At 59.7% G+C, this 23,417-nt stretch overlaps 6 protein-coding genes across 6 annotated transcripts; 3 read left to right on the forward strand and 3 right to left on the reverse strand.

Moving 5' to 3' along the window:
* Positions 1-11: 11 nt before the first annotated feature.
* On the reverse strand, positions 12-2,425 carry GGTG_09357 (cwfJ domain-containing protein). The gene is made up of 2 exons (XM_009227201.1): positions 2,180-2,425; positions 12-2,102 (listed from the first exon to the last, which is right to left on the reverse strand). Exons 1-2 carry the CDS (start codon positions 2,191-2,193, stop codon positions 428-430), a joined length of 1,689 nt encoding a protein of 562 aa, XP_009225465.1. The 5' UTR covers positions 2,194-2,425; the 3' UTR covers positions 12-427.
* Positions 2,426-2,643: 218 nt separating this feature from the next.
* GGTG_09358 (U3 small nucleolar RNA-associated protein 20) lies at positions 2,644-11,304 on the forward strand. Its single transcript, XM_009227202.1, has 2 exons — positions 2,644-4,179; positions 4,262-11,304. The coding sequence occupies exons 1-2, from the start codon at positions 2,774-2,776 to the stop codon at positions 11,025-11,027; spliced, it is 8,172 nt and encodes a 2,723-aa protein (XP_009225466.1). The 5' UTR covers positions 2,644-2,773; the 3' UTR covers positions 11,028-11,304.
* On the reverse strand, positions 11,305-11,955 carry GGTG_09359 (DNL zinc finger domain-containing protein; the record flags this gene model as incomplete). The annotated part of the gene is made up of 1 exon (XM_009227203.1): positions 11,305-11,955. The coding sequence occupies one exon, from the start codon at positions 11,953-11,955 to the stop codon at positions 11,305-11,307; it is 651 nt and encodes a 216-aa protein (XP_009225467.1).
* A 394-nt stretch (positions 11,956-12,349) lies between these two features.
* On the forward strand, positions 12,350-15,885 carry GGTG_09360 (Cullin-3). The gene is made up of 3 exons (XM_009227204.1): positions 12,350-12,688; positions 12,766-15,131; positions 15,199-15,885. Exons 1-3 carry the CDS (start codon positions 12,656-12,658, stop codon positions 15,377-15,379), a joined length of 2,580 nt encoding a protein of 859 aa, XP_009225468.1. The 5' UTR covers positions 12,350-12,655; the 3' UTR covers positions 15,380-15,885.
* A 177-nt stretch (positions 15,886-16,062) lies between these two features.
* GGTG_09361 (hypothetical protein) lies at positions 16,063-17,793 on the forward strand (the record flags this gene model as incomplete). The annotated part of the gene is made up of 1 exon (XM_009227205.1): positions 16,063-17,793. One exon carries the CDS (start codon positions 16,063-16,065, stop codon positions 17,791-17,793), a length of 1,731 nt encoding a protein of 576 aa, XP_009225469.1.
* Positions 17,794-18,268: 475 nt separating this feature from the next.
* GGTG_09362 (M-phase inducer phosphatase) lies at positions 18,269-22,713 on the reverse strand. The gene is made up of 3 exons (XM_009227206.1): positions 21,478-22,713; positions 21,296-21,363; positions 18,269-21,203 (listed from the first exon to the last, which is right to left on the reverse strand). The coding sequence occupies exons 1-3, from the start codon at positions 21,720-21,722 to the stop codon at positions 19,759-19,761; spliced, it is 1,758 nt and encodes a 585-aa protein (XP_009225470.1). The 5' UTR covers positions 21,723-22,713; the 3' UTR covers positions 18,269-19,758.
* Positions 22,714-23,417: the final 704 nt, after the last annotated feature.

A 23,417-nucleotide genomic window follows, 5' to 3' on the forward strand; every position in this document is an offset into this window, starting at 1 on the left:
AGAACCCAGATTCGGGGTATCCAGCTGTTACTTGATAATTTGCTATATCTCTGGCTTGACTCCATGCGTGGTTACCAGCTCAATTGCAGGCAGGATGTAGTGATCTGGATATAAGTGATATACGCCCTTCCTCTATCGGCTGGCTGGCTTTTGAAAAAGTGAGGGATATGTCTAAATCTCAAATCAATGTCCTCGTGGGGGCCATCCCATTATCATGAGTCTCTAAAAATCCGTTCCTAAATCATGCCAAAAAATGCGGCCTCTCGAAGCGGTCGCTATACGCGCTTCGCAATTCACTTGGATCATTCAAGCCAATTCAAGCCCCCTGAATGACAACGAAGAGAACCAGCCGTGGGGTCCCCCTTTTCCCAATCCGAACGCCAGTAGCAATGCATTGCACTTCTCACCCACAACGAGTGAGCGTTTCTCAGTCTTCTTGGTTCGCAGTAAAGTCCCAGTCCTTGAAGGCCTTTCGGAACTCATCTGTATCCTTCGTCTCTTCTTCCTGCGTCTGGGTGCAGTCCTGCCATTTGAGGCGGTCCTCCAGGCCCAGCAGCTTGGCCATGACCCTACGTCCGAACTGGAGGTCGAACCGGACGTCGAAGCGCATCAGGAGCATCTTGCTGACGACCCGGCCGCCCATCGAGCCCTCGCTGTCGCCTCCGTCATCCTCGGCGTACAGCCAAACGCGGAAGAAGTCGCCCTCGACCTCGTCGCCGATGCCAAAGTCACGCACCTCTAGCTTGGGCAGCTTCAGGTTCTCGGCCTCGACCGCGAACGCCGCCTCGACCAGACTCGGGCCGCCGGTCTTGTCGCCCCCGGCGGCCGACCGCACCATGTTGGCGGGCACGGGCATGAGCTGCCAGTGCGCGTGGATGCCGCGCTTCCGGTTGATCTCCCAGGCTACGGAGCCGAGCTTGCGGCCGCTGCGAGTCGCAATCATGGCCTGCAGCGCCTCGCGGAAGCGCGTCATCTCCCTGAACGCGCCCGCCGCCTCGTCCCGGCCCATACCTGCCGTCGTGAGCATCGGTGCATGCGGGAGCGGCACCATGATCAGGTGGCTGGGGAAGCTGAGCCCTTGGTCCGCAAAAGTCTGCGCTGACGGAAGCGGGCCCTTGGCTGTCGCCACGTATGACTCCTCCCCGATCGTGCAGACCATGTGTGTGGGAAGCGACGGGTTCGACAGGCAGAAGAAGCACTGGTCCGGCCCGGGAGGTGGTGGCCTGTCACTGCGCCGCCTCTTGTTGCGCCGGTCGTCATCGCCCGTATGTGAGAAGCGCGAGTAGCCAGTGTCCATCTCGTCCGCTCGCCTCTTCGGTGCATTGGCCTTGTTGTAGAAGGGAGACACGGTTGTGCCATTGGGGAGCGCAGTGATGGCGTCCGTCTGTAGCGTAAAGGCGTACATGGCCTTGGCCTTGGCCGAATTGCCATAGCTAGCCAGCGATATGAATCGTGTGATGTCGAAGCTGGTCTCGCCTTCACCCTTGGGCGGGTGGAAGAAGGGCTCCCGCTCGTAGAAGGAGGCCTCCATTCCCATGGCGAAGTGGTACTTTGGCCGCAAGGTGGCGCACAGCTCGGCAATCTCGGTGGTAGCAGTCTTTACTATGTCCTGTTCAGCAGCTCCGGACACCTTGGAGCCCTTCCAGACCGGCGACGGCCAGAGCGCAGTCAAGAGTATGTCAGCCGAGTTTGCGCCGCGCAGAGCCTTTGCATCGTCGGACGTGTGAAAAGGCAAGTGCTGCTCCTTTGACTGGCCGCCGACAATGGTCTTATCCAGCAGCCCTCCAAGCGTGGCGATTCGGATACCCTCGGATGTCTTGACCACGCCTCGCTTGCTCAAGAAGTTAAGGTTCTCGCAGATCTCCTCATCAGCCACGATCTTCTCGACAATGCGTGGGGGAAGAGGAGTCGTGCCGACGGTGAAGTATGTCGAGAGAGGAACTTTGATCGTGCCATCGAGAAGTGCCGTGACCTCGTCGTCGTCGGTCTCGCCGAACAGATTGCCGGCGACGATTGCAAGCGCGAAGTTGTTCTTGGAATGGAGCGTGGCAAGTTTGGCGAATGCCGTCTTGATCTGCCCAGCGAGGTTACCTAGGACGATGCTGAGAGACAGCAGGTCAGTAAGTTATGGCCATCAGGCCGCTAAGCGCGGGTAATGTCTGCGTGACGGCGCACTTACATTTTGGCTGCCATCTTGGGCGTCTGGACCCGAGGTCGAGAACAGAGGAGAGCGAACAGAAGTCATGCGCTGAAAAGTTGGGGAAAGTCTGGTGCGCAATATCTGCGAGGTAGAGAGTGTATTCGCTCCGTGCAAAAGCCGTTCCGAGCGTCGAGGGTGCGTGTTTGGGAAGATGGTCTACTATATTACAGGACAGGATCGCTGAGGAAGCTGTGATAGCTTCGTTCAAAAATGCCTGAAGCGCGACAGAATCCGCGATGGCGCGCCAGTCGGGAAGCACAACGGTTCCACTATTTATGCAGCCCTGCCCACAACAGCTCTGCGCATGTAATCCTATTGGTTCAAAACGTAATCGTCTGCAAGGGTAGCCCCGCAAACTTTCCGGGGCAGGCAGGTTTATCGATAAGGGATTTTTTTTGGCGGAGATCCCGTCGGCGGGCGCAGCTGGAAATTCTCGTCGGCCAAGTCGTTCGGCGTCGCGAAGCGCCGTCAGATACAAGCCCTTCTACTTCTAACCGGCTTTATAAACAGCCAGTTCAATGGCCTTGAGGTCAAAGACAACACCCAGCCCCCAAGCATACGGTCCTCCTCAAGATGCCGGCGACAAAGTCTGGCCGGATTGTCAAGGCCCGTCGGGGCACCAACCTGACGGCGCACCAAAAGCAGCATCGATGGGAGTCCTTCACCACCAAGATATCCAAGCTGCACTCGCTCGACCCCCTGCGCAAAGTCCGACGACATGACCTCGAGACCGAAGACCTGTCGGCGACGACCTCGTATCTGAGAGCTGGCGTCGAAAAATGGACCGACCTTAACATCTCCAAACCTTTCACAAATTTCAAGCGCGAGATCCTCCCGCTATGCGACAGTCTCGCCCAGATCCTCCATTTTGAGACCAAGATCATGGGAATGTTCGTCTCCTACATCAGCCAGCACGAGAAGGAGGCACTAGAACCTCTGCTGGACCTCCTGACTGCCTTCGCACACGACCTCGGCGTCCGCTTCGAGAGACACTACGCCAAATCGCTCGAGCTCATCATCGCCCTCGCGAGCCGCCCCCAGGATGCCGAGGTTGTCGAGTGGACCTTCGCCGCCCTGGCCTTCCTGTTCAAGTACCTGGCGAGGCTGCTCGTGCCCGACGTGCGCCCGACCTACCAGGCCATGGCGCCGCTGCTGGGCCGGGCGAGGCAGCCCCACTACATCGCCCGCTTCGCCGCCGAAGCCTTGAGCTTCCTGGTCAAGAAGTCGGCCGCCCCGGCTCACCGCGACTCCTCCCTGCCCACTCTGATCCGGTGCGTGCGGGACGATCTGGTCGGCATGGTCGACGATAAGAATTTTGAGCTCTACTACCATGGCGTCATGACCATGCTGGCCGAGGCTCTCAAGAGTTCCGGTAACACGCTTCACTCAACCGCCCCTGAGCTCTATACCCGGCTGCTGCGGAGCATACCGATCAACGAGTTTGAGCCTCCATCCAAGGAGAAGTCTGCCTTTGACCACCAGACGCCCTGGTCCGATGTCTGCTGTGGTGTCTTGACCAGCGCTATCCACCACTCGACGCCCGAAACATTCGCACCCCTGGCCGACGCCATAGTCGCCGAGGCCGCGAGCGCCCTAGCGCATCCTGATGCCAAAGATCATCCGTGGCGGTTATCGATATTCACACGCCTTTTTGGCATCATGGCGGGTGTCCGTCGTGGTGCGAGGGTGACCGCATGGCCAGCTCTGGTGAAGACCCTGTCGGATGTGCTCGGGGCCTTGTCCGAAATGCCCGAGGCTGCCTCGTCAAGAGCCGGTTCTCTGTTGTGGGAGCACGTGGTCATCAACGTCGCCATAGTCTGGGGCCAGAGCCCTGTGGACGCGCTCATCCCCGCAATCCAACCCATCACGGACGTTATGGCACGGGAACCATTTATGAAGTGGTTCATCCCGTTTTGCAGCTACTTTTCAACACTAAGTGCTGATAAGTTTCGAAGTCACCTCCGGTCGCACTTTCGAAAGTAAGTATAATGAATGCACTATAATGCTGTTCTACCTTGTCTTATTTAGAATTAAGCCGCTGACCTGTGTGTGCATCTTCAGATTCGTCGTCGCTCACTGGTCGGATGACAACAATGAAGAAATGCTTTGCGTACTGATACCTAAAATGGTCGAGTCAGGTGCACTACCCTCCACGAGTGCCGGCGAGGGTTTTCTTCTTCCACAACCCTGGCAGGATCAGGTGGTCAGCAAGTTCGAGCGCCTAGAGATCACCCCTTTCCCGGAGAGGGGAGCGTACGACAAGGATCCAAAGATATGGCGAGACAAATGTCTGCCAAAGTATTCGGCCCTCCTGAGGATCCTCGAGTCTACGAACATCCAACGATCTACTAGCGCGAGGATTGCAGAGCTGCTGCTTAGGAAGCTGAAGCTATCACTGAGGCCATCGCCGTCAGTAGCCACTGACGAGGCACATTTCATTCTCACTTCTGGTTTCCACGCGTACTTGCGCATGAGTCTAGATGCAGAGGAGCTTGACATGAGCTTGAAACCGCTTCTACGCGCGGCTGCCCCTAGATTCTGCCGTCTACCCGGCTTCCTCGAAAACCTTCTTACATATGAGAAGAAGCTGATCCGGCGCAGACATGAGCACATCCAGAGCAATAGTGGAAGCGAGAGCCCTGACGCAGAGGAAAATCCCTTCGTCAAGGCCCTCGTGGGCAACCTCTCGACAAACTCACACGAGCTTCGGCTGGTCTCCCTGCAAATATTGAGCCAACTTTCCCCGGCCATGCACGACTCCGCTCCCCTTGACATCATGCTTCAGGCCGAGGAGACGCCCCTGGACCTGCAAAACCTCCGGACAATGTCCCTTTATCTTCGCAAGCTCGGCAAAGTCTACGCAAGTATCGACCAAAGCTCATGGCTGCGCAAGGCCATCCCGGCATTCCTGATGGGCATGACGACAGTACGCCTGACCCCTGTGTGGGACGACGCGGTCGAGGCTCTCAAAGATATCGCCCAAACCAAGGACGGCGAGGACATCATTGCCACCATCACTTTTGAGTGGCTCGATATTCCATCTCAGAGGTGGAGTGGCCCTCCGAAGCCAACCCTGCAGCCAACGAGTCGACGATTGACCGACTTTGAGTGTTCAAATCTTTCTCGTCTTCGGAATAAGTCTGAGGAGACGAAGCACATTGTCGACGAGCTGTTCGACGTTATGCTTCGGGCGTTTGAAGATGCCCAGACCATAGTCCCCGATGTGTCCGAGACGGCTCGGAGCAAAGCACTCAAGGTTTTCGTTGCCATTCCATCCATTGCCGAGAGGAGGTCACGGAAGTTGGTGCCCCACCTCTTCAGCTGGAACGACGTCGATCAGGCACACGCCGACGATTCGGATGGCATTGCCCACCAGGCTGAGGGCAAGAGCTGGTCTCTGGTTGATCGAAAGGCCCTTATCGGAGTGTTCGCTCTCTTCCAGAACCCCAGGGTTTTGTACCAGAACCAGCAAGTCTTCGATGTGTTGCTAGGCCTAATTGCCAATGGCGATATCGAAGTCCAAAAACTAGCGCTCAAGGCCATTATTGCCTGGAAGCAGGAAGGGGTGAAGCGGTATCAAGAGAACCTGCAGGGTCTCCTCGAGGAGGCCCGGCTCAGGAATGAGCTCACCCTGCTCTTCCAGGGCGACAACAAGATCCGCGATGCTGACAGGCCGGAGCTCATGCCTGTGCTCCTGAGGCTGCTGTACGGCAGGACAATCTCGAAGAAGGGTGCTGCTAGCGGTCGGGCAGGTGTCCAGGGGACGCGCCACGCCGTCATCCGTAGCCTCTCAGTGCAGGACATCGGCGGCTTCCTCGAGATCGCTTTGGGGCCTATTCACGGGCTTCGGGTGGTGGACAGCACCGGCTTGTGCAACAAGGTGTTTGATCAGCACAGTTTACCGGCGCGCAAGCAAGTTGGTCTGCTCAACATGTTGGAGACGATAATCACGGAGCTCGGCTCCAGCGTCCTGGAATACATGGGCCCGCTCGTCAACTCCGTCCTGTACTGCCTCATTCCTGCCTGCCGCAGACTTCGGGTCGATAAAGAGAGGAAGCTGCGCACGTCGTCCGACGAGGAAGACGAGGACAATGAAGAGGAGGATGACGATGAGAACGAAGAAAGCGAAGCCTCTCTTCTCAGGGCGGCCCGCACCACGGCCATCAAGTGTCTTTGCGCTCTGCTCAAGAACGCGGCTGGGTTCGACTGGACCCCTTACCAGGAGCCTATCGTGACGGAGGTCGTCAGCCCACAAATGGCGACGCTGTCTCAGGAGACCACGCAAAGCGTTTCCTGGACTCTGCGTCTGCTGGAAACGTGGTCTCTGATGCCGCGTTACGCTTTGGCATTGTCGATTGACGCCGGCGTCATTCCTGCCGTCATTCAGTGCATCACTGTTTCGCATACCAAGGCTGAAGTCAAGATTTTTGCCCTCGGAATTGTGCGCAACCTCATCAGACTTTCCCTCGCGCCAACAGAGGAGTCTGAGTTCAACGAGCTCATCCGCGCCGAGATTTTGGACCCGAACTTGGATCTAGTCTTGGGTGAGATCGGAAGACTTTTGATTGTGGACAAGAGCAAGCCGAGCGACGAGAAATCTCTCGAGAAAGCCAAACCCGTCGCTGTTCCGCCTGTCGACGAGGAAGTTGAGGATGATGCGGCCGCTGATGAGCCAGTCAATGAGGAAAAATCGCCCGAGGAAGAGACAGCAGATGATGAGGTTGTCCTCAAACTCGCGCCTATCGGCAGGCAACTTCTTGAGGCAGCTGTGGACACCGTCGTCGAGATCGCTCCTCTGGTGGAGAACTCGAAGAACACACGCAACCTGGTTGAGATATCAACCTTCCTTCTCAACCAGCCAGCACGTTCCGTCAACCCCAAGGTTAAGGGTGCCATTCTCCTCATTCTAGAGAGATTTGTCGTCCTCGAGAGCCTACAAGACGACGGAAAGCTGCGCCGCAACATCTACGAGACCATCTGCTCCCTGTTCAGCTTCTTCAAGGACCGCCAAAACCGGCAATCCCTGTCGAGACTGCTCCTTGTATTTGCGGCACAAGAGTCCTCCATCCAAGAGGTTGCCGATCTGTCTTCGGAGCTGAACTCCTTCGTTGAGGGCAGGCTCGACGAGCCGGATTACGACCGCCGCCTCGCCGCCTTCCGCGCTATCTGCAAGCCACGAGAGGTGCCGTTTACCATCGAGCAATGGCTACCTCTGCTTCACAACTTCATTTGCTACATGCACCACGATGAGGAACACGGTATACTGTCTCAAAACTCTGCCGATGGCATCTGCCGGTTCATTTTGGCGACTGCATCTGTGTGGGACCAACCGCCACCACGCAAGCGGTTTACCGATAGGCTAGATCGGATTCTTCTCCCAGCCATCTACGTAGGAGCTCGCGACAAGTCGGAAACAGTGCGGCGCGAGTTTCTGAGAGTCCTTGGCTTTCTCGCCTCTCACCTCAGAGCGTGGGAGCCGGTGGCGGATCTGTCACCTCTGGTCCCCGAGGCGGAAGAGGGCGACGAGACGATGGAAGAGACACAGCAGTCCAAGAAGAAGAGAGATCTGGATTTCTTCTATAACATTCTCACTCCGGCGGTGTCCAAGCAGGTCCAGGCCCTGCAGTTCCTGCAGGGTGTCAATGAGCGATCATCGCTCAGCAGCCGGAACGTCAGCAAGTTCTTCATCCCTCTGCTTGAGCATTTTATTCTCGGGCGCGAGGACGGGAGTGACGACCAGGGCCTCGGAGCACAAGCCACCAACACCATCTCAAGCCTGGCTGGTGCCCTTGAATGGCCGCAATATCGCGCACTACTCAGGCGCTACGTCTTGTACGTCAAGTCGAAGCCCGAGTTGCACAAGCAGATCATTCGCCTTTTGGACAAGGTTGTTGAGGCTCTCGAGGTCGCTGCTGGCCAGGCTTACAATCTGGAGAGCAACAATGACGCCAAGGCGGCGGCTTCGCCAAGCATCTCGACGCTCGGGAAGAGGCTACCTAGTCGGGAGAAGTTCAGCGATGAGGTTTCCGGACCCCTGATGGCAACCCTTCTTGATCACCTGCACGAGAAAGACGAAACCACAGTCAGCTCCCGAGTCCCGATTGGCGTTATCATTGTCAAGCTCCTGAACTTGTTGCCCGCAAACGCGCGCGACCTGAAGCTCCCAGGCGTGCTTACCGACATCTGCCACATCCTGCGCAGCAAGGCCTGGGACTCTCGGGAGATGGCGCGCAGCACCCTAGTCAAGATTGCGTGCATTCTCGGCGCCCCTTGCTTCGGCTTCATTCTCAAAGAGTTGCGCGGCGCCCTCACCAGGGGATATCAGCTGCACGTCCTGTCATACACGGTTCATTCCATTCTGGTTGCTGTCATTCCCGAGTTCAATCAAGGCGATCTCGACTACTGCGTTGACCAGGTCGTCGCGGTCATCATGGACGACATCTTTGGCGTGACCGGGCAAGAGAAGGAGGCAGAGGAGTACACGAACAAGATGAAGGAAATCAAGAGCAGCAAGAGCCAAGACTCGATGGAGCTTATCGCCAAAAACACGTCGATCAGCTGCTTGATCACGCTCGTGCAGCCGCTGAAGGATCTGCTGCTGGAGAAGCTCAATCTCAAGATGGCGAGAAAGATCGATGAGCTGCTCAGCCGCGTCACGGCCGGTCTCCTGCACAACCCCGCTGCCGAGAGCAAGGATGCGCTGATTTTCTGCTACGAGGTCATTCAGGAGGTCTACAACAGCAAGAAGCCCGAGGCCGAAGTCAAGCTGGACCCAAGACTGAGGCGATACCTGATCCAGAAGGGGGCCAAAAAGAACGATCGCGGCACAACTACAAAACACACATACAAACTCACCCGGTTCGCTCTTGACGTGCTCAGGTCTCTCATGAGGAAACACGACAGCCTCCGGACTGCATCCTACGCTAGCGGGTTCCTCCCCATCCTGGGTGACGCCGTCATTTCAGGCGAGGAGGAAGTCAAGGTGGCCGCCTTCAAGCTCCTGGTGGTACTTGTTAAGGTGCCGTTCAAGAACAACGACTCAACCAACTTGTACAAGGTGGCGTTCAAGGAGGCACTGCGCACCATTTCTGGTTCCACAACCACCACCAGCGAGGTGGCGCAGGCTGCGCTAAGGCTCATTTCGGTCATCCTCCGGGACAGAAGCGATGTCTCTGTCAAGGATGCAGCGATCGACATGCTGCTTGGCAGGGTCAAGGACGATCTTACCGAGCCTCTGCACAGACACATCACATTCAGCTTCCTCCGCTCAGTCCTCGACCGCAAGATCGAGACGGCAGTGGTATACGACACGCTCGACCATGTGGGCTCGGTGATGATCACCAACGACGACAAGGACACGCGAGACCTGGCGCGCGGGGCCTTTTTTCAGTTCCTTCGGGAGTACCCCCAGAAGAAGGCGCGGTGGGAAAAGCAGCTCAAGTTCATCGTGGCGAACCTGCAGTACGACCGCGAGGGCGGGCGGTTGTCGGTCATGGAGGTGTTGCACCTCCTGCTGATGAAGTCGGCCGACGACTTTGTGCAGGAAGTCTGCACCACGAGCTTCATACCTCTGGTATTTGTGCTCGCAAACGACGACAGCGAAAAGTGCAGGCTTGCGGCGGCCGAGCTGGTCAAGGAGGTGCTCCGGCGTGCCGACAAGGCTTCGACGCAGAAGTTCCTAACCATACTGAGGGGATGGCTTGGCCAAGACGAGAACGCGGGCGTGCTGAGGCTGGGCATCCAGACGCTCGGCTTCTACTTCGAGGTCCGCGAGGCGAGTAGCCGGGACAAGAAGGACTTTGCGCTGCTCAAGGGCAAGATCATGGACGTCGTGTCCGACGCGGCCAGGCAGGACGCCGACCTCGTCAACGTCTGCCTTGCCGTCGTCCGGGGCGTGCTGGATAAGGACCCGGCCAGGGTACTGGCGCCAGACTCGCGGGAGCTCTGGGACCGCATCGTGGCGTGCCTCTCGCACGCCGACACCGCCGTCAAGCTCTCGGCCGTCAAGCTTCTGAGCTCGTACCTCGCCGACTTTGCGCGCGGCGGCGGGCTGCGCGGCTCGCACGGCCTGGAGCTGGATCAGACGGCTGTCATGCGGCTGATCCGGCTGAACCTCGGCGTGCTGGGGTCCGACGAGGTCGGCGAGCCGCTGGCCGAGGAGGTGGCGCAGATCCTGGTCTTCCTCGGAAACGCGGTCGAGTTCGAGTCGGAAGAGTTGGACTCGGAGTCTGACGAGGAGGGCGGCGACGACGACAACGAGGACGAGGATGACGACGACGACAACAACGGCGAGGCAGTCGAGCGCGACGACGGCAAGAAGAAGTACACCAACAGCCGCTACATGTTCGGCCGGCTCGCGGCCATCGTCAGGAAGGAGACGCGGCCCAAGTCGGCCGAGCTGGTGCCAAAACTGGCGGCGCTCGACGTGCTGTTGGCCTACTGCGACCGGCTCGCGCCCGCCAAGTGCGTGCGCCCTTCGCTGCGCGCGATCCTGCGGCCGCTCCGCAACGTGACGGACCCGGCGGTGCCGACCCCCTGGTCGCCCGACCCGGACTTTGCGGCGCGGCACGAGACCCTGCGGCAAAAGGCGCGCGACTGCATGGACTCGCTGCAGCGGCGGCTCGGCACGGCGGCGTACACGGCGGCGCTGCTGGCCGTGGGCGAGGGCGTGCGCGGGCGCAGGCAGGCGCGCTCGACCAAGCGCAAGATCGAGGCCGTGGCGGCGCCCGAGCGGGCCGGGGCCGAGAAGCGCAAGCGGTTCGAGAAGAAGAAGGAGAAGCGCAAGACGCGCGGGCAGGAGCACCGGGCGATGCGGCAGGCTATGTGAGGTGGGTGTGTATATAGGAAGACTTCTTCGGAGGGGGGTGGTTGAGCCTTGAGCAAATGGGATAGGAAGTCTTGTGAATAAGGCGTTTTAAGGTCGGGCGGCAAAAAAAACTATACTCTTCTTTTGCTTCATTTTATGGTGGTTTATCTCTTATACATATAGTAGCGTATCTGCCTGGTTTTCGCAAATGCACACATCCCAATATGATGTAATGCAAGCTTCTTCTTTTGCCAGAGAGTGGGAACGCTTATAACACAATCAACGGACAGCACATTCCCTACGGCTCCGCTGCACCGCCGGGCAGGTCGTCCTCCCAGAACTCGATGCTGCCATCCTCGCCGAGGGTCCCCTTCTTGACGAGCAGGCCCCTGTCGCGCATGAGGTCCTCGACAGTGACGCCCTTGCGGTCGCCAAAGACGCCCAGGTGGTCGCTGATGACGTGGCGGTTGCGGCAGTCCGGGCAGGTGATGAGGACGGAGCCGTGGTGGTAGCCCTGCTTGGAGACGGCGTGCTTGGACCGCGAGCCGCAGGGCACGCACGTGAAAGTCAGCTGGTAGTGCGGCTGGGACTGGATTCGGTTCTGCCGGCTGGTGTTTTCGGGGGTTGTTGTTGTTGTTGTTGTTGTTGTGGTGGCGGTTGGGGCGTCTAGGCCGGAGTTGTCGGGCGGGTTTGGCGATGCTGGGTCTGCGGCTGCAGCGTTTTGGGGCGGCGTGGGGTTGGCGGAAAAGGGGTTTTGGCCGGTGAAGCGCGGGATCGTGTGTTGGAAGCGGCGCTGCGGTGTCGGGCGGGGGTGTGTGCGTTGCGCGATGGCGGCGTGTGTTCTTGACCTCGTGAGGAGCGCGGGCGTCGTTGCTGTCGCGTCGGCGAGGAGGAAGGGGGCCAGCCTCTGGGATAATGCGAGGAGGCGGGGGGTTGTTCTTGCCGCCATTTTGTTGATGTTCAGAGCCGTGAGCTGTGGGTGTAAGCCTCTGTTGGATTTGGCCTGCTTTGTCGGCTGAGTGGAAACACAGTCCCCCCCTGAAAAGTTGGTATTTCCGCATGTCGCATCGCAAAGCAACTCCGCCTGCCGCCATAAAAATTTGACGCCGCCTAGCAGACGCACGGCCAATGACGTCGGCTCGGCCGAATCGCGTGGCGCAAGCGCGACTGTGCAGTGTGGGGCCGCCGACCTCAGACACTGGCTGCACTGCATGCACTTTAGCGGGTTGCTCGCGTGGCCTGCCTGGCAAACAGTGCGGCTGTCAGCGGCTCCACTTTTGTGAGGGGCAGCCAAACCAAAGCTGGGGGAGCTTCGCGAATTGCATCGCTTCTCTGCCCGACATGAACCGAAATCTGCCCCTGTCTTATTCCTCCTCCTCCTCTTCCCGTCCAGCAAGCCACGGCTGTTGGTCTCCCCCAGCTCTTCGACCGCGGCCGGCCCCGTCTGCGCTGCTTGTCTGCCGACGGACTCGCCACCCCGTCTCAACCCCAGACGCGCAGACGCCCGCCTTTCACGGCCGCCCCCGCGCGTGAGCGAGCTCGGCCACCTCCTCCTTCCGCAACCCAACGGCTGCTATGGTGCCGTGCTCGGCCCCGCCCCACCGCCATCCCCGACAGACCACCCCGCACGTACCTCGGTGACCACAAAGATGCAGCGGGGCAAGATCAGGCCCCCAAAGCGGGTGAGTAGCTCTCCCTTCCACTCACATTCCGGGGCGATGAGGACAGGCGGCTGAACCTCAGATGGACTGGACAATAGAGCCTCCGGCCCGAGGCCGACGAGTTCGATCAGTGCTGGGCCGTGCTCAGGGAGGCGCTCACCGACATCCACAACCGAAACGCCGGCCGACTGTCGTTCGAGCACCTGTACCGCGCCTCTTACAAAATTGTGCTGAAAAAGCACGGCGAGAGGCTCTATGACCTGGTCAAGGAGTTTGAGCGGGACTGGTTTGCCAAGCAGGTCATCCCGCAGATCCAGGCCCTGATCGCGCCCAACCTCGTCAACATCATCGTGTTTGAGGTGCCGGGCACCAGCGCCCACGAGCGGCGCGAGATGGGCGACACCTTCCTGCGCGGCCTCAAGGACGCCTGGGAGAGCCACAACATGTCGATGAACATGGTGGCCGATATCCTGATGTACCTGGACAAGGGCTGGCTGAAGGAGAGCAAGAACACGTCCATCTTTGTCACCACCATAGGCCTGTTCCGCGACCACCTGCTCGACCCGGGTACCATCTCTGCGCCCGGCTACGACCGCACATTTAGCATCTGGGAGATTCTGTGCGCAGTTATTCTCGACCACGTGAACATGGAGCGCGAGGGCGATGTTGTAGACCGCAACCTGATACACCGCTGCGTCACCATGCTCGAGGACCTTTACGAGACGGACGACGAGCTCGACTCGCAGCGCCTGTACCTGACCTACTTTGAGCTGCCCTTCCTCGAGTCCAGCCGCAAGTTCTACCGCGCCGAGGCCCTGCGTCTGTTGCGCGGCGCCGATGCGAGCGTCTGGCTGCGCCACACCCACCGCCGCCTGCGCGAGGAGGCCGACCGCTGCCGCACCACGCTGTCGCGTCTGACCACGGACAAGATCTCAAAGGTTGTCGAGGCTGAGCTCATCTCAACCCACCTGAGCGAGCTGCTGGCGCTCGAGAGCAACGGGCTGAAATCGATGCTGGACAACGACCGCATCGAGGACCTGGCGATACTGTACGAGCTCATACTCAAGGTGGACCCCACGACGGAAGCACTCAAGAATGGGCTGCAGAATAGGATCACAGCCCAAGGCGCCGAGATCGAGAAGAGTCTGCGGGATATGGACAATAATCCGGCCGCGGCAGATACGGCCGCTGCCGCTGATGGCGATACCAAGGTCGAGGGAGAAAGCAGCAAGAGTGGCGCCAAGGCGGCGGCACAGCAGCAGCCATTATCAACACAGGCGCAGCAAACGGCGGCAGCCATCAAGTGGGTTGACGACGTGCTTGCGTTGCGTGACAAGTACGATACACTATGGGAGCGGTGCTTCGAGCAGGACCTGGCGATCCAGTCGGCCATCACCAAGGGATTCTCCGACTTTATTCACGCCTTCCCTCGCAGCTCCGAGTACGTGTCACTCTTCATCGACGACAACCTCAAGCGCGGGATCCGCGGCAAGACGGATGGCGAGGTGGGCGTGATCCTGGACAAGGCCATCGTCCTGATCAGATACCTGAGGGACAAGGATCTGTTTGAGCGCTACTACCAGAAGCACCTGGCGCGGCGCCTGCTGCACAGCAAGTCGGGCAGCGAGGAGGTGGAGAAGCAGATGATCTCGCTAATGCAGCTGGACCTGGGCAAGCACTTCACGTCAAAGTTCGAGGGCATGTTCAAGGACATGGCCACATCGGAGGAGCTGTCCAAAAAGTACCACGAGCACATCAGCTCGCTCGGCGACGACGCGGGCTACCGGCAGGCCAAGCCCATCGAGCTGTCGGTGAGCGTGCTGACCAGCAACAACTGGCCGCCCGAGGTCATGGGCCGCACGCAGCAGCTGGCCGACAGCGCCACCAACCCGGCCGGCGGCGGGTCGACCGAGTGCATCTACCCGCCCGAGGTGAAGCGGCTGCAGGAGAGCTTCTTCAAGTTCTACCTGCGCGACCGCAGCGGGCGCGTGCTGACGTGGGTCGGGTCGGCCGGCACGGCCGACATCAAGTGTGTGTTCCCCCGCGTGCCGGGACGCGAGACGGGCCCGCTCAGCAAAGAGCGGCGCTACGAACTCGGCGCGTCCACGTACGGCATGGTGGTTCTGCTGCTCTTCAACGACGTGGCCGACGGCGCGTCGCTCTCGCTCGAGGACGTCCAGGCCTCGACAAACATCCCGCCCAAGGAGCTCTCGCGCGCGCTGGCGTCACTGTCCATCAACCCGAAGGCCCGGGTGCTGCTCAAGGACCCACCGACCAAGACTATCCGGCCCGGCGACCGCTTCTCGTTCAATACGGGCTTCGTGAGCAAGGCCATCAAGATCAAGGCGCCCGTCATCAGCTCGCACTCAAAGGTCGAGGGCGACGAGGAGCGCCAGAAGACCGAGGACAAGAACGACGAGACGAGGCGGCACATGGTCGACGCGGCCATTGTGCGTATAATGAAGTATGTTTGCCATTATTCTATCTGCTGGTGTTTGTTTGGCCCGGCTCGACTGACTGGTCTCGTGCAGATCCCGCAAAGAGTTGGCCCACAACTCGCTCCTCACAGAGGTCATCAGCCAGCTGGCATCACGGTTTCAGCCTCAGGTTCCCATGATCAAGGCCAGGATAGAAGACCTTATTGGGCGAGAATATCTAGAGCGGATAGAGGACTCGGCGGCCACAAACCCAGCGTATCGCTATCTAGCATAAAGAGGATTGAGGTGGAAGGCAGGGCATTCTTTTCCTGCACAAAACACATGTGTATGGGATAGCGATTGGACGACAAAAACCTCGACAGACCCAGGCGCAGGGTTTATCCTGGTCACTCGAGTGTACGTACGTACGAACTACTATACCATTCTGACACAAAGCATGACGACTAGGCATGTGTGCTCCTTCAAGTCTGTCCAGACAAAGATCGTGATTATGTCTAGTCATGGATTGTAGCGTGAGTGGGCTGACTCAGTCGTTGGTATAACATGAGAAACCTTCGACAAGCTCTTTGCAAAACGCCCGGTATCATGTCATCGGCTTTGTTCTCAGGGGGTGAGGTTGTATAATTTTCAACAGTGCATTACGTGCGTACGAAAAGGAGAGGTGCGAGAAAATCGGAACAAAGGACGGACTAGACACTCGCAGACAAAGAAGCTATTAGAAAAATTGACCGAAGCCACCCCCATTGACGTATCTATATAATAAAGACGCCTTCCCGCCCCCATTTCGCCCCAAGCTTTCTAGAACCAGATTAGTATCTCCAATCTCGACCTCACACACACCGCCATCGCACGCCTTCGCCAGATACGTATCCTACCGGGTGCTTCTCACACCCTCCCGTCTCGAACCATCTCATCTTTTGCTGCTGCTCTCCCAGCTAGAGACAAGCAGCCTCCAACATGTGTCAACAGTTTCAAAAGAAATACGCCCTTTGCAGCCACTCCCGCAAGACGACAGCGTGTCGCTGCAAATCGAGAATCCTCAGGCGGCTACGCAGCTTCAACAGGAGCGCCGTCGACGACTGCGAGGACCTGACCATCTCGGAGACGGTAATCACGAACGTGATCTGCCCCGCCTGCGAGGATGAGCAGCGCCGCGGGCGTCTGTCACGCGAGCTCTCCTCCTCCTCCTCCTCCAGCAGGACCGAGAGCAGACTTCATGGGCAGAGCAGCCGCGGCACCAACACCAACAAGGAGCTGCCCCCGACACCGCCGCACCCACACACCAGCGCCGGAGCCGGAGTCGGAGCCGGAGCCCAGTCACATACGGGCGGCGCCAGGCCTCTGGGCGTCGCCGCCACGGTCGCCCCGTCGTCGCTGGCCAGCGTCGGGACCGGAGATCTGGTCGCGCTCGACCGCGGGACCTCCCGGGCCGTGCCGCTTGCCGCCCCGTCGCGGCCGGCGGTAGTCGTCAGCGTCGGCGGCGGCGGCGGCGCTTCGGAAAGACAGGCGACGGTGCACGGCCGGGCCACGTTGGACATGGCAGGTACGTCCGGCGGAGCCACCGCCAGTGCGAGTGCAAGCGCTCGCAGGGTTGACCACATGGCCACCACCACCACCACCACCACCAACCCCTTCACTGCCCGAGCGGCCACTGACCCGAGAACGTACAGGCCCGCCGCCCAGTCCCCATGCATGGCGGCGCTGGTCAAGCAGCGGAACGGGCAGTTCGGCGCCTACCGGGTCGGGATGGAAACGGCGTCCGCCGACGTGTCGCGCCTCCTCCGCTGCCCACACTCCTCTTCGGGCGGCGGCGTACCTACAGGCTCGCGCGGCGGCCGCCGCGTCGACGAGACCCTGCCGGGCGTCACGCCCCACCCCGCCTCGTCGGGCGGCTCCTTCTTCCCGCAGTGGCAGCAACCCCGCGACAGCGGCAACAGCGCCAGGCCCGACAGCAGCAGCCCTTGCCCGCAGGCGGCGGCCGACGACGAGCCCCCAGCCATGGTGCACGAGCTGGACACGGTGAGACCGGCCACCAGCAGTAGCAGCAGCAGCAGCAGCCACGACGACGGAGACGACGACGACGAGCCCGACTTCTCGCGTGGGCTCGACCGGTCCGACTCGCTATTCCTGCCGACGGCGCGCGACCCGCTCTACATCGCGACCGACAACCAGGCCGCCGTGACGAGCGCGACGGGCTTTTTGCCGCGGGAGCTGCTGGTGGGTCAACCCGTCAGGCGGGTGCCGGTACCGACACCGACGGCGAGGGCGGTGGCGGTGGCGGTGGCTCATCCCGTGCACCCCGCCCCCGCCGCGGTCGACAACAGGACCAGCCTGCCCAGCGCGCGGCGGCAGGCGGAGCAGGAGCAGGAGCAGCGGGCCGTCACCTCCGGGAGCAGCAGCGCGCGGCGGTCGAACGCGTCGAGCCGGCGGGGACGGGCGGCGGGATCCCCGCCGCCACAGCCGCAGCAGCACCACCACCACCACCACCGCGGCTACGGCCACGACCTGCAGGCGGGGACGGAGCCCAGAGCGCCCTCGGACGTGTGCCTGCAGTTCGCCGGTGTGGCAGCGAGCTACAGCACCGCTGCCGGCTCCGGCACCGGCTCCGGCACCGGCATCGGCGCCGCCCCGAGGCGGCGGCCGTCGTGGCACACTGGCGACGACGACTGCGGCATCTACAACGCGTAGCCGGTTCTCGCTCCCTTCGTTGAGCCGGGCGAGGCTATCCCCGGGGCCGTAGTTTTGCCTGACGTCATGTCATAGATTGTGTCGGCTTTGCCTGGTGTCCTTTGTTATACTGTGTGTGTGCTGCGAGAAGGTAGTGAAAGAAAATGCGCCAAATGGATAAAAAAAACACAAAGCAACAAAACCCATTCGCCAGACTCTAGAACATTTTCCTTTCTTCGTCAGGGACGGCCAAGTAAAATAGCGTTCGTGCCTTTGTGTTGCACGTGAGCCTTGACATATGTAGATGGTAAGCTTCACCTTGTGAAGTCGAGGACATCAATGGAAAAATTGCGCGCAGGTAATTGGCCCGAATAATCGTGAGCATTGTAGTCCCAAAGTTCGTGTCGACGCAACCTGAGCATGAATCAGTCGCTCAGGGGCAACATCACATGTCGCAATCCACAATTTCTCAAAAGGCATCGCTGTGTCAAAGTCATCCAATTCAAGCACTTTTGAAATAAGTGTCCTTTTTTATTATTTTTTTGTCATGTCGTTTTTGTTCTTTTTCTTGGGTCTGTCTTTTTGATTTCTGAACCGTGTCCACGGGGTTCGAAACCACAAGACGAGGCAGGTGTTGTTGGTGCTTCTGGGTATAAAGGTTGATTCGGGGCTGACAACAGACTCGATGATGATGGTGATGATGGATGAGGGGGAGAAAAGATGCGCAAACAACAACCAAGTCCCATACACACAGCCCAATCTGCTTTCCTGCAGATACAAGGCGGGAGGAAACAATCCTTCCACCCAATTCCTTAGTAGCACCCCCTTCCGAGCTACCATTTTCTTTCCCGCACATGCTCGCTTCCGCAAAAACAGGGGAACATATTTGTACAAGAAAAAAAGGCGCCGTAGCGCAACAGGACCGCATAGGGGCCAAAAACAAGACAAACAGACAGGTAGGGCGAGATGTCCTTTTCTGAACGCACTCGGGTTCCCCTACGGGAAAGGCGCAACCGGGGCACCATGGCTCGGCGGTTGCGTTGGGACAGCTGACAAAGGAGAGGGTTGGCCGCCATCAGACGCCGTAGGCAGACCCTTCAGGTAGGTTGAGGGGCGCCCGCATTTTCTCTTCTGTGCCAAGTAGCTTCGCACTGGATAGCTACTGTCGGGGGCGCAGGTGTGTCGTGAGCTAGACGGATTTGCAGGTCTGACTTGCCGGCAAAGATGGCGATACGTCGTCAAAGGTCTCGATGTGCGATCAAGTGGCCGAGGCGACTTGATATTGTTACCAAAGACCAAGGAGAGAGCCGCGAGTAGATGTTGCTGCAGGACTGCTGGCAACAAGAGCAGGCGATAAACTCCAGAAGCGAAGACAGAATCCCAAGTGTTGGGTGAGAGAGAGACGGGATGATGACGGGCGTATTGCCAATAGTTGCCGAGAGGAAAAGACGCAGCTTCTCGTCTGCTGAGGGAGGATAGCAACGAAGCGACGACGAGGTCGAGGATCGAGGTCGCTCCGGTAGGCGGCAGGTGCTGGGTTGCAAAACACAACATGGCGACAATAACGTGACTTGCTTGCTGGAAAAAGCAGATAAAACAGAGAGAGAACCAAAGAGCGCGGCCGAGAGGCCACTCAGATGCCGGATCCAAGGGCATGCTGGGAGCGCGGGTTCCAATGCAAATGCTATGCCAATGCCTCAGGTTGACAGAAAAATACGAAAACGGCGCAAAACATGAAGGACTCGCCGCGACAAGTCGGGCTCCGGGGTCGATGGCCGCCGTCTTGTCGAGCGATGAAAGGACGGAGAGATAAAACAGCTCAGGGAGGGATGACGGCGGAAAGCGACCAATGACACGCAAAGGCAGCTAAAAATCAGGAGATGAGGGCATATTAGTCCCGACAGGCGTTCAGGCGGGTCTGGGTAGAAGGCAAAGCAATCCACAGAGCTGCGGACAGACGCTCTCGCGTCGGTGACCCGGCTGGACTCAGTACGAGGCCATACGCCTAGCATGAAACCTGTCGCTGCCCAGGATGGGGGAGGCACCAAGCATCATGGACATGGGAGACGAGTCCTTGCACGTGGCCGTGGCCGAGACTGAGCGCTGGGGCGCCGTGGGCGAGTCCTGGACGCCGCCGGAGCCAAAGGCAAAAGTCTGGGCACGCGAGAGGCCGCCCTTGCGGTTCTGACGCAGACGACCCATCTCGCGCTCGCACGTGAAGGCGTGCTCTGCCGCACCCATCTCAACGTAGGCCTGGGGGTAGCACCTGTTGCGGTGCTCCTCAAAGAAGCCGCTGTAGCCGCCGTCGAGGATGTAGATCTCGGGGTAGGTCAGACGAGGGTAGAACTCGGCGTTGGCGGTGCGGTCCTCAGCGCGCACGTGGCGGGCCATCAGGGGCGCGCGGTGGGCCGAGTACTCGCAGTGGAATACGATCAGGGTGCGGCCCTCCATGGGCGTCTTGAGCAGGTGAGACACGAGCAGGTCCTTGTCGTTGTAGTTGATGGCACCGTCGATGTGGCCACCGTCGTACTCGTACTCAAACCTGCAGTCGATGATGAGCTTGCTGTCATACTGCTCATTGAAGCGACCGTCGAGGACGTCGAGCAGCGTCGACCGCTGGATGCGGGGGATGCTGTCGGTCTGTCCCTCGGGGAAGAAGTGCGGCAGGACGAGCTCGGCGGGCTCCTCAATGTCCATGACGGACGCGAGGGTTGGTGCCGGGGCCTCCTCCTTGCGCGTCTTCATGACGTCGCCAGAATTCTCGAACATGCTCAACGAGCGACGGTACTGCTTACGTGGCCGCATGAAGGGGTTCGAGGGCCGCCTTGAGTGGCTTGAGATGGGAGATCCGTTGCGGGTGATGTTGGATGAGCTGGCCAGGCCAGAGAACTGCGGGCGCGCGCGCAGGGGGCCCGACACGTGGGCGATAGGGCTGTTGGCGGTCGCGGGTCGGCGATCCTGGGGAGGCGAAACCTGGAAGCACTCGCTAAGGCTCAGGCCAGATGAGCCAACCTTGGCATCGGCACCGCCAAACTTGAAGGGAGGGAGCTGGTTGTCGGGCTGTCCACTCCTCATCAGATTGCTGGTCGAGAAACCCTTCATCTTGGTGAGGGACGGACGCCGGACGGCGAGCTTCTTGCGCTCGGCAACGAGCGGCCTGGGAAGCTCTGCCGTCGCGGGAGCTGGTGCCAGAGCAGGAGCCACCGGCTCTGCAGGCTCGGCGGACTCGGGCTGTGGTGACGGCTCCTTGGGCTCGATCTCAGCACTCTCCATCAGGACCGGGGACTCAACCTCGACCTCGCAGATTAACGGACCCGGAACGACAAGCGCACCGGCGGGAATCTTATGGGGAAGAGGAGAGATGTCCATCATCTCCACCATGCCGCAGGGAGTCGGCGAGGGAGCCATGATGGGCGTCGAGGGAATGTAGTCTGCCCATTGTCAGCACAAAAGCTCCGCCTTCACTGGCCCGAAATGCCGGCACCCCATGTTTCGTCCCAGTAACATTGGAGGGCAGGCTTACCACGCGATCCCATCTCGCACATCATGTTGGAGGTGAACAGTGCCCTGCGTGGTGTGGGAAACTTTGGACTGTGGTGGTGGCACGATTGGTTAGCCTTCAGTGGCGGCGACTGCTTGCTTTCCCCACACGACGCCGCCATTTGGAGTCATGGCGTGTTAGTGGCAACCAACCAATCAACGTACCTCCTGTCCTGATCTATGCGGAAGTTCTGGCACAGGTCCGCAGCAAGGCTGATGCTGGGCGACCCCCTGAGGAAGTCATCGTTGAAGAATGTCCTCTTGGATGCCAACTGCTCACGCAGGTTGAATGCCCTCGGCTTGCTCTCGGGCGAGTAGAAACCGATGTCGGTACGGAAAGCGTCGGTGCGGTGACCGAACAGGGGGCCGGCGGGGCGGCGAATGGCCGCGAGGGGTGATGAGTCCTCCATGGTTGATGATGTGGGTGGTCGTGGTTCGTTCCCGTAACCTCGTTTCGTGCGTCACGTCAGGAATGGCTGGCCTACGTGAGCGTGGGATGTCCTGGTCCTCGTGAAGAAAAAAAAAAATCGGCCTGTCCCTAGAAGCGGTAGGGATGGGCGGATAATGGTGGTGGTGGTCTTGTCTCGTGAGTGATGGCTCGCCGGGAGTAGAGCTACCAGCAAGCAAATGCGGCGGCTCGGGAGTGGTGGTTTAACTATTAAGTGAACGTGCCGTGCCGGCCTGCGACCACAGTACGAGAGCAGAGAGGTGATAGAGACCGAGCGGTGGAGGAGCAAGAGCCAAGCTGAGGGCGGGAGGTAGATGTAGATGAATGATGAGTCGTCGTCTGCTGCTGCACTGCCGTTTCCGGTACAACCAGGCAAGGAATTGCTGGAGACCGGGGTGTGGATTGGCGGCGGGCTGGGATGTGCGGCAGGAGTTCCCTCTGGGACCGAGGAGGGCGGGTCAAGAGGAGGTGCTAGGGACGGTAATCCGAAGGCGCAGACATCAATGCGTTACTCAACCACGCTTGGAGAAGGGCAGAATCGAGGCGAGTCTGTGGTTAAGAGAACGAGCGGCCTGGAAGCAGAATTCCAAGGGAGGGAGGGGGTGGGTGCAGCAAAAAGGCAGGCCGGGCTAGGGTGCTCAGACGCTGGCTTTGTGGTAGCTGCCGGTGCTGGAACGACGGGCGGCGGTGCACAAGCGGGGGCTGCTGGGCGGTCGCTGTGTGGTGCTGTAAGCTCGGGAGCTGTTGGCGGGAGCTGCTTCTCTGCACCTGCTGCAAATCCGAATCGCGGCACGGGGTGGACGGGCAGAGAAAGGAAGATCCTCTGGGGGTTTCCCGGGGGGTCTTCGTTTCGTCGGAGGAGCCTGGGGCCGGGGGGGGGTGGTCCTGTTGCTTATGCGCACGCTGCAAGGTCGAACGAAGCAGGAAGAAAGCGTTGGCAGGCTTTCTTCTTGTTCTGGTCGACGATGGACGTTTGTCTGGCGGCGAAGGGCAGAGCAGTGGCGAGCTAGGGGCTGTACTTCCGAACCTCGTCCCGTCCGACGAAAGGGCTGAGGGGGGAAGGAGAGGCAAGCGAATTGGCGAATGGAGGGGACCGCCGTCAAGAAGTAGTAGCAAGGCATTCACAGCGTGGTGCGGCCAGTGGAGCTCGCAAAATGGCGAGTTGAGCTCCGGGCCTGTCCCCAGAAGCAGGTGCCCAGAGGTTGTCAGGGGAGATAGCGGTTGCTCGGTCGTGGCCTGGTTCGTGCCGGCGGCCAGCTTCGCGTGTGCTTGATTCAATTGGACCCCCCTCCCTCCCCTTCCCGCCCGCCCACACACCACAGCCCACAGTGCACGCCGCCTGGTACACAGTTGACGCTCCAAGCGACGACTTCCAATCCCAAGGGCCAGTGCCATCAGCTAGAGCCAGGTTGCCTCGTCAAGCCCGGCTCCCTGCCGCCCTGCTCCCTGTCCGTTCTGCTCCCTGCTTTTCTCATCTTCTGGGGGGCCTGCTCTGCCTGCTGCCAGGACCCACCAGTAAGCGCTGGAAACGGGCCACAGCGGGTGTGTGGGCTCTGCTTGGATTGATCGTAATTTTTTTTTTTTCGTTTCCTGTTCTTGTGCACTGTCTGGTCCCGGCTGGCCAAGGCGCGCATTTACATTATGCCCATCCTTCCGG

Source organism: Gaeumannomyces tritici (assembly GCF_000145635.1).
Source record: "Gaeumannomyces tritici R3-111a-1 unplaced genomic scaffold supercont2.5, whole genome shotgun sequence".
Classification (NCBI taxonomy): Eukaryota; Fungi; Ascomycota; class Sordariomycetes; order Magnaporthales; family Magnaporthaceae; genus Gaeumannomyces; species Gaeumannomyces tritici.

Coding starts and splice junctions, on each gene's coding strand:
- GGTG_09358 (XM_009227202.1), top strand. CDS start 2,774: ATGCCGGCGACAAAGTCTGGCCGGATTGTCAAGGCCCGTCGGGGCACC. Junction 4,180..4,261: donor CTCCGGTCGCACTTTCGAAA/GTAAGTATAATG, acceptor GTGCATCTTCAG/ATTCGTCGTCGCTCACTGGT.
- GGTG_09360 (XM_009227204.1), top strand. CDS start 12,656: ATGCAGCGGGGCAAGATCAGGCCCCCAAAGCGG. Junction 12,689..12,765: donor AGATCAGGCCCCCAAAGCGG/GTGAGTAGCTCT, acceptor ACTGGACAATAG/AGCCTCCGGCCCGAGGCCGA. Junction 15,132..15,198: donor GCCATTGTGCGTATAATGAA/GTATGTTTGCCA, acceptor GGTCTCGTGCAG/ATCCCGCAAAGAGTTGGCCC.
- GGTG_09362 (XM_009227206.1), bottom strand. CDS start 21,722: ATGGAGGACTCATCACCCCTCGCGGCCATTCGCCGCCCCGCCGGCCCC. Junction 21,364..21,477: donor CGCATAGATCAGGACAGGAG/GTACGTTGATTG, acceptor CCACCACCACAG/TCCAAAGTTTCCCACACCAC. Junction 21,204..21,295: donor GTGCGAGATGGGATCGCGTG/GTAAGCCTGCCC, acceptor GACAATGGGCAG/ACTACATTCCCTCGACGCCC.